Source organism: Elgaria multicarinata, chromosome 4, assembly GCF_023053635.1.
Source record: "Elgaria multicarinata webbii isolate HBS135686 ecotype San Diego chromosome 4, rElgMul1.1.pri, whole genome shotgun sequence".
Taxonomy (NCBI): domain Eukaryota; kingdom Metazoa; phylum Chordata; class Lepidosauria; order Squamata; family Anguidae; genus Elgaria; species Elgaria multicarinata.
The window spans coordinates 50,895,923-50,909,249 of record NC_086174.1 but is presented as its reverse complement, the minus strand read 5'-3'; the positions used below and the strand labels follow the sequence as shown (position 1 = coordinate 50,909,249).

The window sequence follows — 13,327 nt, the reverse complement described above, 5'->3', positions numbered from 1 at the left end:
TACCTCTCTTGAAAACTTCTCAGTAAATGTTCGTGGAAGTTTGCCATCTCTGATGTTATCCCATTCCTAAAAGAATCATAGTGTGTTTAATTGACACCGTATTTCTGATGGCACCGTAAAACATTGCAATTTGGAGATAGCCAAACATCTGCCTAATTTTGGAAACTGAATGCCTCCTATATTCGTAAGTGGATTATAGGAAAAGATGTGAGTATGCATGTATAAAACTATCTCCTTCCATGGTTCTAATGTCTACAGAGTAATAGAACACTCACAGCTCTGCAGCATTGTCATTTATACCAGAATGAAAAACCCACAAAGGATAAAGGAGCCCACTTTCAAATGGGAACCAGGATGATTATGGTAGCACAGCATTTACCATGAACAGTTTGAACTGTCTAATATATTTTATTATCCTGTTGTCTTCTACCGCAAGTGTGAAGGAATACCCTGTTATGTCATATATATTTATTACATTTTTATGCCGCCCAATAGCTGAGGCTCCATTTATTTTGAGTGGCCTCTGTGAAGCTACCATGTATCTCAGTAAGCCTGAGGTCTTGTTTTGTTGCTGTCAAAGGCCTGTGTAGTAGTTGCTCAGTGATATTCTGAACGGGGAGAGAGGGACAATTGCTCTGAATATTGTTAGAAGGGGTCTGGTTCAGGTAAATTCAATTCTGGTTGGCTGGGGATTGAGGTGGAAAACAAGTAATTGGGAAATGAGTTAAGGAGGTGCCAGTTGAGAATTAAGAAGACTGTACTGTAACTGTACTGTAACTGAACCTTGTTGTGAGTGTATTTGGCTAGGGTAGCAGTTTAAGAAATTTGGCCTGAGGTAAAAGAAGTCATTAAGAGGCTTGCAGCAGCAATTTCTGCCTCCATTTTACTGCTCTGCCTGGAAATTTGCACAATTTTACACTCCTTTAATTATCTGCCATAAAATTTGCACAATTTTCCCTTCCGTGTTACTGTCCTGCCATGAGATTTGTGTGACTTTCCACTCCATTTTAGTGCTCTGCCTTGATATTTCGCAATTTCCCACCCCAATTAACTTCTTTGCCATGACATTTGTGTATGTTCACCAATTCCTCTCACTGCTTTGTAACCCTTATGTTTACGTGGCACCTAGCAATGGAGGGAAGCAAAAGCATGAAGGTGGGGGGAGCCAAAAGCAGCTAGAGAGAAGGCACTTTGCCAGGAGGTGCTCTTACTTCAGGGAAGGAGTTTGCTATCAAGGGAAGTGCCAAAGTGGAAGACATTGACCACAGGGTTATGCTTGGCTAAATATCAGAGAGGTGGTCTTGTACTCTTACGCCAGAGCGCAAGTCCCTGAAAATATTATATATATATATATATATATATATATATATATATATAAATTTATATCTATATCTGTAGATATAGATATATATAAACTTATGAACACACACCCACATTCATAAAAGAAATTATTTTATTTTTGCAATCTGTTGGAAGGGGTGGAGCCAAAAGTGTCTGGAAAGAAGTCACTTTGCAAACAGATGTACTTACTTCAGTATAAAAATGAGGGAACCTGAAAAGAGGTGTTTGCTAACAAGGAAAGCAAGGGCGTTGACAAGAAGGGGATATCAATATGCTGGGCTGAATATCGTAGAGGCGGCCTTGCGTAAAAATAAAGTTTGTGATCGCGTTCCAAGGTCCATAGTGGAAACAAAAAGGCAGGTAAGGAGATTCAACTGAGGTTCAACATATCCACATTCTATTTTATATAGACTCACTCAGGTCATTCACTCAATGGCTTTGGTCCCAGGCAAAAACACACAGAGCTTCAAGGATGGTGAATGTTTTGAGCATCCTTGAAGCTCTGCGCATTTTTGAAGTTTTGGGACCCAAGTCAATCATTTTTTGGAGGTCAAGAAAATCTTCCTTTGCGACTGAGGAACGAATCAAACATTTCCTCTCCTTTCTCCCATGGCATAAGCACTGGGATGGTAGAACCAGTTGAGGAAGCGACTGCAAAATGAAACCTGAGGCCTGTAATGCTGTTTTGCTCAGTTACTGAAAAAAACACATTCTGCTTTGTTCAGTTATTGAATATTATTGCTATTATATCATATTTATGAACCTTTCTCATATATATTCACTTCAGGATTGTATGTATGTATATATATATATATACACACACACACACACACACACACACACACACACACACACACACACATATATCTATCTATCTATAGGATGATCATATGACAAGGAGGATAGGGCTCCTGTATCTTTAACAGTTGCATAGAAAGGGGAATTTCGGCAGGTGTTATTTGTATATATGGAGAACCTGGTGAAATTCCCTCTTCTTCACAACAGTTAAAGTGCAGGAGCTATACTAGAGTGATCAGATTTAAAAGAGGGCAGGGCACCTGCAGCTTTAACTGTTATGATGAAGAGGGAATTTCACCAGGTTCCCCATATATACAAATGACACCTGCTGAAATTTCCTTTTCAATACAACTGTTAAAGATACAGGAGCCCTGTCCTCCTTTTCATATGGTCATCCCTATGTACACTTATGCTTAATATGTGATTTTGTACATTATAACTATCCCCACAACCTTCTCAAAAGCACCACTTCCCATTGCCCATCAAATATGATGGGTTTTAAAGCTAGTCACTATAAGCACAGTATCTGAATGTATATGTTTTAGTTTAGTGCAGCAGTGGGCAGCCTCTTCAAGCCCAACGGGCAACGTGGTATCAGATAGAGGGGCGGGGGGCTAAAGCCTCCTATTCCCACCCCCTCACCATTCGTATGGCAGGGAAACAGCATCCAGTGCTCCAATTGGGACAGCTGTCCTGGTGCTGCTCACAGCAGTGCTGAAACAGAAGTGTATGCCCTTCTGTATGTGGAAGAGTCATACACTTCCTGTGTGTTCAGTGGTCAACTGATGAGGGTAGGCAGTTGTCTGCTCCTCCCAACAAACTGTCCCCTGAAAATATCTGCCGCTATAGCACCGCCTGGGAAGGAAGCAGCTTCAAGAGGTCTCTCCAGCCTGCTTTTTTCATTAGCAAACATGCATATTAAAATCCCCCATCCTCCCTACTGCATGTGTTTGGGGCCTGCACATACATAATATTTTCTATGCATTTATAATAAGAAACATGTATCCACAAAAATGAGAGTGCGCTTTTGGATTATTTACCTCTCTTCTTTCATGTCCGGTTTTAAACAGGTAAAGCATTTCAAATAAAATTAATCCCAATGGAAAGATATCCACTTCCTTTCCGTAAAATCTCCCCATCTGAGGACAGTATGACACAAGCATGTTAGGGCTGCAGTCTTTCATCTTCAGAACATATTTTAACAGAAATAAGTGTACGTGAGCTACCCTGCCAAGACCCTCATATCTGATGCCAACAAGCTGAGATTACTTTGTCTGTGTGAAGAACGTGTGTTCATAGAGCTTAACTGCAAAAGCCTTATGAACTCCAAAAGTACATGTTGGCATTTTCCTCTAAAAACTGACTACAGGATCAGGCTAACTGGCTCTTTTTGAAACAAGTGCTTCAAATTCCCATTCAGCCATTAAGCTCATTGAATGACCGTGGACCCATCACTCCCCCCCCCCCCTTCCATCCTAACCTATCTTATAGAGATGTAGTGGTGATAAGACAGGGGACTGGGGGATGAAAGACAACCATGCAAAACCCTGAGGCTCTTAAAGGAAGGAAGAATGGGATAATTAATAAGAAAAAAACCCAATACAATTTAATCCTCAGCATTAGAAAGTTTATCCAGAGAACCTCAAGCAAGTTTTTCATAGCTTTTGTGCCAAGCAGGCCTTAGGTATGTGATAAGACCAACTATTTTGCTGGTCTGCTATTTTGAGATTCTTATCTGGAACCACATTATAGTGCAGATCACACTGGGTGGGTACACGTCTACATAAAGCAAATGAACAACTGCCCTAGAAAAGTGTTAATGCAGACATGGATCAGTTATTAAAAATAATTACCTGTTCAGGAGCCATGTAGGAAACCGTTCCTTTCCCTTGTGTCCGTTGCATCAAATGGTCATCTACACCTGTTGTTACCAGGCCAAAATCACCTATTTTTATTTTATCGTCTTTAGATATGAATATATTTAGAGGCTATAAATGCAAAAGAAGAAAAACCGTAGTCAAAACAGCCACCCTCTGTTCAGAAGCACATGTTGCTAATGTTTGTCTTGAGTCAGAGTGGGACAATTTAATGATATAGTAATTCTGCAGAGTCTTTATCACCTCAGTTTCTTATATGATTTTAGAAAATTTGTTCCCCACCTTCCACAACCCGAAAGGTCCCTCAAAGCAGTTTCCAGATTAAAATCACAAAAATAAAAATTATAAGGGAAGAGCCAGCCTTTGATTAACTCACTTGCCAGACTCACAATGGCATGTGCAGTAGCACCGCTGCTGACCATGACTAGCACCCAGCCATGCAAGAACAAATGGGAAACCCCTCCCCCACCAATATTTCCTGCTCTGAAGCAGGAAAGATATGAGGAAGCTCTGAGCACCTCCAAGCAATGGTACCCAATCATCCACTCTCCTGCCAACCTTTCCCATTGGGAAAGATGGGATGGTGTGTTGCACGACCTGGTCAAAGGGACTTAGGACCCCTCTGACGCATAACACTTCCTTCCCTGACTGCCTTTCTCAACAGAAAAAGCCAACCAGGTGTGGCTTGGCTGGAGAAGCAATCTGGTGAATACAATGTTTGGCTTGTGCAGCAAGCTCAGTCAAAAATTTTAGGATTTTGATACAAACACATTAATTAAATCGTTGCAAGAAAGACACAGAACTGGGTCGATTTCAAAATACATTGCCATAGCAATAGGTGGGGAGGTGTCAGTTTTAAACTGAAGGTGTTATGCAGAGGTCTTAGTCTGAAATTGCCTCCACGTGAAAATCATACAACTTATAAATTTGGCGAGAACAAATAAGGTAACGGATGAAGTTTTCAGCTTTATTGGAGTTTCAATTAATTTACAATTAAAAAATTCTTTGCTGTGAACCTTTTTTAGTTCACTTAATAAAATTTCATCCACAAACCGGGATATGTATTTACACTGATTGAAGACTGCAATATTTTGAGTATTTCATTTCAATACACTTTTGAGAATGATGGTTACCTAAACTAGGGTCTTGCTGGCATTATCACATCTCCTAAACAACCACTTCTTCAGTCTCAGACTTTACACACACACACCACTGTCCCCCACCCCACTGTAAATATATATATATATATCAAAACCAAATTGGGCCCGTAGTGTGTGTGTGTGTGTGAGAGAGAGAGAGAGAGAATAAACAAAAGCAGAATTGATGTATGAATAATGAATGATGCAATAAGACTTTATAAAGTGTTGCCCTTCCTGAGGGTGAAGGGGCCACTATTTGAACTACACCTCAGGCAGCAAAACATCTTGGGCCATCACTGTCCTTGACCTTGGGTGAAAACACAATACAAGGTCAAAGACAAGTTGCAGGACAAGGTTGTGGCAACAACTTTTTTGCTTAGCAAGGTTATGGCAACAAGGGAATGGAGTCAGAATTTAGACTCTGAGAGACAAGAATCTGAGTGATTCAGTCATAGTCTTATTAAGATACTGAATATTTTATGTGCATTCTTATGTACTAGTGATACATATCCTGAATCTCTGGGATAGGATTAGCAGAACCTTTCAATGAGAATATTCATAGCAACCCACCTCTGTTTGACATTTGCATTTCAAAATTGAAATGGTAATTTAGACCAAATACCTTGAGATCTCTATGAATTAAATTTTCTTTATGAATAAACTCCACCCCTTTCACTATTTGCTGGAATTTTATTAGGGCATCATCTTCATAGCCTTTACTGCTTTCTTGAGGAAGCCAATCTTTTAGTGTTCCCTTCTCACAATAATCTGTCATTATGAAGAGGCAGTTACACTGGCTGGCATTCCTGTTAATGATTTAAAATAGAAATAGATTACAATAAAAATCCTTCCTAGAAATTAATACTGGAAACAACAGGCTGACACATCTAACAACAGAGTTTACCTACAGATGAGTTCAGCTACAGGTAAGACAACTGCAGCTATAAATGTGCTTTGAATTGGGCTCTGAACTAACAGGCAAAACCAACAGTTTATTTATTTATTTATTTATTTATTTATTTATTTATTTTATTTTATTACATTTATATACCGCCCCCCCAGCCGAAGCTCTCTGGGCAGTTTACAACAATTAAAAATAGTAAACATTAAAAGTATACAAAAAAATTAAAAAACATAAAAACAGTATAAAAACAACAACAGTATTCATTTAAAACAACAATTCTGGGGTCCATTAAAACAAACTTAACGTTATTAAATGCTGTTAAAATGCTGTTAAAATGCCTGGGAGAAGAGAAAGGTCTTGACCTGGCGCCGAAAAGATAACAATGTTGGCGCCAGGCGAGCCTTATCGGGAAGATCATTCCACAGTCGGGGGGCAACCACTGAGAAGGCCCTCTCCCTTGTTGCCATCCTCCGAGCTTCCCTCGGAGTAGGCACTCGGAGGAGGACCTTAGATGTTGAGCGCAGTGTACGGGTAGGTTCATGTCGGGAGAGGCGTTCCATCAGGTATTGTGGTCCCAAGCCATGTAGGGCTTTATAGGTTAAAACCAGCACCTTGAATTGGGCTCGGAAACATATAGGCAGCCAATGCAAGCGGGCCAGAATCAGTGTTATATGCTCAAATCTTCCTGTTCCAGCTATCAATTTGGCTGCCGCATTTTGCACAAGCTGCAGTTTCCGGACCGTCTTCAAAGGCTGCCCCATGTAGAGGGCGTTGCAGTAATCTAATTTGGAAGTTACCAAAGTATGGACAACTGAAGCTAGGTTATCCCTGTTCAGATAGGGGCATAGCTGGGCCACCAACCGAAGTTGGTAGAAGGCACTCCGTGCCACCGAGGCCACCTGTGCCTCAAGTGACAAAGATGGTTCTAGGAGAACCCTCAAGCTACGAACCTGCTCCTTCAGGGGGAGTGCAACCCCATCCAGAACCGGTTGAACACCCCCCATCCGATCAGAGGAACCATTCACCAGCAGCATCTCAGTCTTGTCTGGATTGAGTTTCAGTTCCTAAACACGGAACTGAGTTTCAGTTTCAGTTTCAGTTCAGTTCCTAAACAGGGAATTCTACCAAACTGCTTATTTTAGCATAAAGTGGTATTTTAACAAACCAATGAAGCCTTTGAGGGGGAAACCAGTGCACTGAAATCAACGAATAAAGCTGAAGTGTGTGTGCATAATTTTGGAGATCTTTACTATGGCCTTGTAGAGTAGGCCAGTAAGTATTATCATCCCCTTCTCATTGGTAAAATTATTCCTAGCTACATAAAGGACGTGAGGACAGAATGAAAGTGGGAGGAGGGTGACTTGTGGTGAATGGACATAACAGGCAGGGTTCAGCACACAGATGGAGTTCCCTGCCTCTACAGAAAGCAGCTATAGCAGTGATTCACAAAAAGTAGGTCACACAAGAAAGCACATTTTGTGCCAAGTCAGAATTCATTGGCCCTGTTCACACGTAATGGTGGCAAATTGTGAGATAATCAACCCACGATTTGCCACTGCACTTGCGACGATCTGAGGTTATAACATGATGCCTGAACCTGGATGTGGATTAATTGTAGGTTGAACAACCCACAGTTGACCTATTAATTGTAGAATAGCTGTGGGTTTTTTAACACATGATTAACCTATAGCATGGCTCTCCAATGCGATGCTTGCAGGTACCCACAAAATGTTAAAACATTTCTTTAAAAATCCATTTTCTTAATATACATATATGGATTTTTATTTATCCATTGCAATGAATACTGGACTGGGCAGCTAAGATCACCTCTGCCACTCCTCCTGCTCTGCCATCTTCAGATCAGCAGGACAAAGGCATCTTGGAATGGGCTTTGAAGCAGTGAGGACACATAGGATTGCACCCTTAAATGTGAATCACTGTCAATGAAATTGTGGCAATAAGCATATTATTGACACAGCTCAAAGGAAGTGTGAAATAATAGTTTTAGAGGCTGTAGATCAGTATTATTCAGTACTTATTTGTTGACCTTTTTAAAGCAGGGAAATTGCAATGTTTTCAAGCCTCAGGGTGAGCCACAATCATTTTTTTTAATGTCCAGAGAGGGTGACCGGTCAAAAAGTATCAAAATTACAGGATTGCTAACCTATGAGGAATATTTATTTATTTTATTACATTTCTATTACATCTATTAGTCAATGTTCTCTGGGCGATTCACAAAATAAACCATAAAACCATAAAATATAGTAACACCAGAAACTGTAATATAAAACTCTTCATTTTAAAATAGAATAAAACCAAGGTAAAAACCAAGAGAAAAGCTAGCACCAGTGCAAAGATCTAAAATGCAGTAACACAATTTTTACAACTGAAGGAGTAAAAAGCTTGGGCATTAAATAAAAAGGTCTTCACTTGGTGCCAAATATACAACAAATCAGGAATACACATACATGTTTTGTCTGGACCAGGAAACTATGGTTACCAACTTCAGAGCAAGTCAGAATTTTAAATCAACTTCAAGTCATTGTTTAAGATCCTGGCTTTTTTTGAAGTTGGTAACCATAGTTTCCCATTTCAAATAAAATGGGAAACTATGGTTAGAGACTTCCTGATTTAATTGCTCTTTTGAATGAAGGGGCTGTGAGTGTAGACAGAAAGCTTATGCATATTCTGTTTCAGTAGGTGAAGAGATAGTAATCTGGACCAGGCCAGGGTCGAAAGTACATTTTTTCATTAAAATATGGCAGTAGAAACTGCTGGGGGGTGGGGTGTAGAGAAGATGGGGCCACTTGCATGATGGCACCATTCAAAAACAGCCTCCGGGCATATGGGATTGCACGAAGGGTAAGTGGCAGCTACATGGCTACAAGCAAATGACACCTTCCCGTTTATGCACTGCTGTATCTCTGCCGTGACCACCATGATGCAACCTTGGAACAGTTTCTTATTTCCAGTGCTACATTGTCACTCCCTTCTATATTAAATGTCCAAGACCATGTGTGCTACACAGATGGTGGATTAATATCCAAGGCCTGATATTGCAAAGACTTGCACCTTCACTAACCAAAACACATAGTCAGTGAATAGATACATGGGCTTAACGTATCTATGTCTTAACAGTGGTGATAAAGACAGAAATTTGCTTAGCAATATCGGAATGGAACGTTGACACAAAGAACAATTATTACACATGGCACCTTAGAGACCTACTAATTAAGCAGTGGAATTACCTGTTATCATTTGTGCTATCATCTGATGGAAGATTGTCTTTCCCAATCCAACAATTGTAATACCGAACAATGTTTTCATGGACAAGTATTTTTAAAGCTTTTACTTCTTTTTCTGATTCTTTTTCTTCTCCGCTGGTCGTGGGAGATTAAAAAAATTGTTACAAATATTCAGAAAAACTACCTTACATAAACAACAGTTATTTCCAGACTCAATTGTTTATAGGGTTAGTTAACATACACAATTCACCATAAAAAGGAATGGGGATGTTATTAGATCGTTATTTCTAAAATTAGGTTTCCAATTTGGAATCCTGTAAACAGGTGTCCAGAAACTATGTCAGAAACATTAGGTTAAAGTCTGAAGTACTGACAATGCTTCTGCATTTTCCTGTGGATATTGAAAAGGGTCTTGGCCAGAAACTACTCTAGCATACAAAAATGGCATAAACTGTTCAAAGAAAAACTTGTATTTTTTGGCTTGCTACTTTCAGCTAAAGTAAAATAATCTTACAGCTAACAAATAATGTTTGGGTATTATGTAAAGTTGCTGTCAAGTCAACACATCTGGACAGACGTTTTTATCCATACCCATAGCAAGCAGTGCAGGTAGATGTGATGGGGGTCTTACAGACATAATTCCTTTATTATACACACTGTTACTCTGTTGCAGTACTGTTGCTCTCCTGATGACAAATGCAATCATCACTATTCGTAGATAATTCAAGTTTTATATGCAAGAAGATGTTAATTCAAAATACAATACATAGTCAAACAATGGAAGAGAAATGGCATGTCCCCACCCCAGATTTGCATGCTTGTGTATTAGTAAACTCTTCTTGTGCATAAAAATGGATGTGCACATAAATAGTGTCCCTTAATTCCATTGAAACTAGGACTAAAATGATCTCAAGTAGCATCAAGTAGCATTAATGAGGAAAGCAGCACTTATTTTAAAAGGCTTAGAATAGCTTGATTAAAATAAAAGCAAGCACAGGATAACTTACACAATAAGTTTGACTCGTTTGACAGCATATAGCGTTTTGTCAATGGCATGTTTTGCCTTGAAAACATTCCCAAATGCACCAGAGCCAATTTTCTCTATATCTTCAAAGTCCTCAAGAAACCTGTTTTTTTAAAAAAAAAATTAAAGCAAGTCTTAGCATAATATGAGGCAAAATTCTAGAAAGACTGTTGGATTACAAATTTCATGTTGAAATCATGATACGCCGCCTTATATCCAAAAGACTGTGACCAGGTATATTTCCCCCATCTATTAAAAATTATTTATTTATTTATTTAGCACCAACAATGTACAAAGAAGAAAACCCTCAGTGTGATCTTTAATGCTCTGGTCCCAAACTCAAATGCGATCAGATTAATATATGCCCACCCAACATCTTCACATATCCCTGGAGGGATCAGGTTCACAGTTTGGGGTGCTCCTGGATCTAGCATTGCACATGGCTGCTGTGATGAGGAGCACCCTTCACCCAGCTTTGGCTGGTGAGCCACTACACCTCTTCTTAAAGAAGACTGATCAAGCTACATTGATCCATACCTTAATCATTTCCAACACCAATCAGGAACGGGACAAACTTCAATGAGGAAACATGGCTTAGCTTATAGGTAGTATTGTAATAGCATACTCTTGATTGTGACTAAAGCTAGTTTTACACTAAAACGTTTCACATTTTAAAATCTGTTTTTATATGTATATGTTTAAAAAATTAAAGCTATAACATTTTAAATTTTAGGTTATTTTTTTTTTAAATCTATAAAAAAAATTATCAACTGGTCAGCTGTTTTGTTTTTAAACACATGCATTTCTGCCATAGTCACTATCTGAACATCCAGAAGAAAAGCTAAGTCCAGGCCTTGCAAATGGAAAAGAATCAAAACTATCATACAAAAATATCCTGATGCTGCGCAGTGTCATGAAAAAAATAGTTGCAAACATACCCACTGCATGGATGGACTCACCCTTTTCATAGTAGTGAATGGAGAAGCCCTGTAGTCACCTATGTGCACACTGGACATTACCTAATAACGAACCATCTTTCCATCTATACCTTTATTTATTCTTTACCCATGCAAATATGTCAATTCCATGTGACCTCAAACTTCAAAGGTAAGAAAGGACAATTGTATTTTAAACTGTCAACAGTTATTTGGAAGTCTATTCTTACCTGGCATTGATGGTGTATTTACTTTGCGTTGATTTTGAAAATTTAGGTGCCAATGGTTTCTCCTTTCTTAGAAAAATAAAAAAAAGTTGAAATGAAACTTTGCAACACTTCCGAGTGCAATCCTACGCATGTTTAAACAAACAAACAAAAGTCATACAACTCCCAGCATTCCCCAGCCTGACACGCTGGGGGCTGACTGTAGGACTTTTTCTGTCTAAGCATGCATACGATTATACCCTTAAGTAATATATACCAACACATGTGAAAATGCCATTAACTTTTGCTGTTAATAATTTTCTCTGACTGATGAATCAATTGAATATCAAAAATTTCAAAAATAAACATTTACCTTTTAGGTTTCACAGCATGGCCTTTGGGACTTGCCTATAACAAAATGAAGAAGGAAAATATATTACTTTTAAGCACAGCAGCTGAAACCTAGTGCCAAATGCTTCGACTTAAAATCAAAATCAAAATGCAGAACATAGTAGAGATTTTCACAGGGCTCAAACCAGGAGCCCTGCAAACCAGGCACCAATTTCCTGAACCAAGGGATAGAGAAGGCTCCTCCTGGTTTAAACCCCATGGCCCCCAGTACAAATACCCCAGATCTGAGATGCCAAAGGATCCAGAATAGGGAACCCCATGCCACCACCTGCTTTAGAGTTCCAAGGCCTCTGCTCTCCCTCTTTTTGGGCACCTTATCACTGAGGGAAGCCATTCAACTGCCCATCCTCATTGTTCCCAGCCTGCATTTCTTCTACTCTCTTCCACTGGCCTGCCCAGAAACACTTGGGGCCATTTGGCTGAAGGACAGTATACAAATATACTATATTAAAAAAATAAACTCCACTGTACCAGGCAAACCAATGGGCCTGTTCAGATAACATGCTTAAGCCATGATTAGACTGCTAACACCCTTTTGTAACAAATGGTTAGTGAGCATGTTTAAACAGTGGTTATTTAGCCACCATGCTTAGGAATGGTCATGACATGCTAAGCTATAATGTTTACTTCAAAATGCTTAACCAACATAGCTTACTGTATCGTCTGAACAGGGTCATTGTCTGTTAATTCAGTCTTGGCCTATAAACCATTATAGCAGAATTAACATTTCAGAATGCATAAACAAGACTAAATAGCAGAGAGTATACAGCCTTGGTTCACATGCCATGGAGGCAATTTTGGGATTGATTAACCCAGGAATTGCAGAGGACAAGCAAAGGAATGAGCACACTGCCTCCCATCTGGTCATTGTTTCTGCTTTCAATTAACAGCCCAGTTCCTGGTTTGTTCTGTGACCTGGAACTCTGGGTTGTTTCTTTGCTAAACAACCCAGAGTTAACCCACTAATTTGTTGTAGGGTTAACTCAGTAATTTAACCCATAAACATTCCAGAATGTCCGGGTTCACATATCATAAAAAAAACTCAGGAATGGGGTATTCCTGACCTGTTAATTGAAAGTGGAAATAACAAGCATATGGTTCACACACTTTGCTCATTCTAACGTTCCCACAGTTCTTGGGTTAAATCCAGAAATTGCCATCATAATATGAAAACCAGGCCACTAAGTAATGAGAGGAAAACAGTTTTTATACCATACCAGAGAAGATGAAGAGATTTCACTTGGATAAACGGCATCAATTTTATTAGCTGGTCTGTCACCTGCATCCTTATATTTTGAATCAAAATCAGTACCACTACAGGGAAAAAAATATGTATTACTTGTTAAATTTCTTCCACTTAGTTCACTTTTCTGGTAAGGCAAATAATGTCGATATAGGGACATTAATTGTATTGTATCAAAAGCAGATATGATGTCCATAACAGATT

General features: G+C 39.2%; 1 protein-coding gene across 2 annotated transcripts in view; it reads right to left on the bottom strand.

Moving 5' to 3' along the window:
* EIF2AK2 (eukaryotic translation initiation factor 2 alpha kinase 2) overlaps positions 1 to 13,327 on the bottom strand; it is a 53,699-nt gene that overhangs the window by 5,358 nt on the left and 35,014 nt on the right. For both annotated transcript variants that reach the window (XM_063124266.1, XM_063124265.1), the window contains 9 exons: positions 13,098 to 13,194; positions 11,843 to 11,877; positions 11,494 to 11,559; positions 10,312 to 10,431; positions 9,308 to 9,439; positions 5,778 to 5,961; positions 3,993 to 4,127; positions 3,180 to 3,278; positions 4 to 66 (listed from right to left, as the gene is read on the bottom strand). In XM_063124266.1, coding sequence (XP_062980336.1) covers positions 4 to 66; positions 3,180 to 3,278; positions 3,993 to 4,127; positions 5,778 to 5,961; positions 9,308 to 9,439; positions 10,312 to 10,431; positions 11,494 to 11,559; positions 11,843 to 11,877; positions 13,098 to 13,194 — 931 coding nt within the window. The remainder of the gene's footprint in view (positions 1 to 3; positions 67 to 3,179; positions 3,279 to 3,992; positions 4,128 to 5,777; positions 5,962 to 9,307; positions 9,440 to 10,311; positions 10,432 to 11,493; positions 11,560 to 11,842; positions 11,878 to 13,097; positions 13,195 to 13,327) is intronic.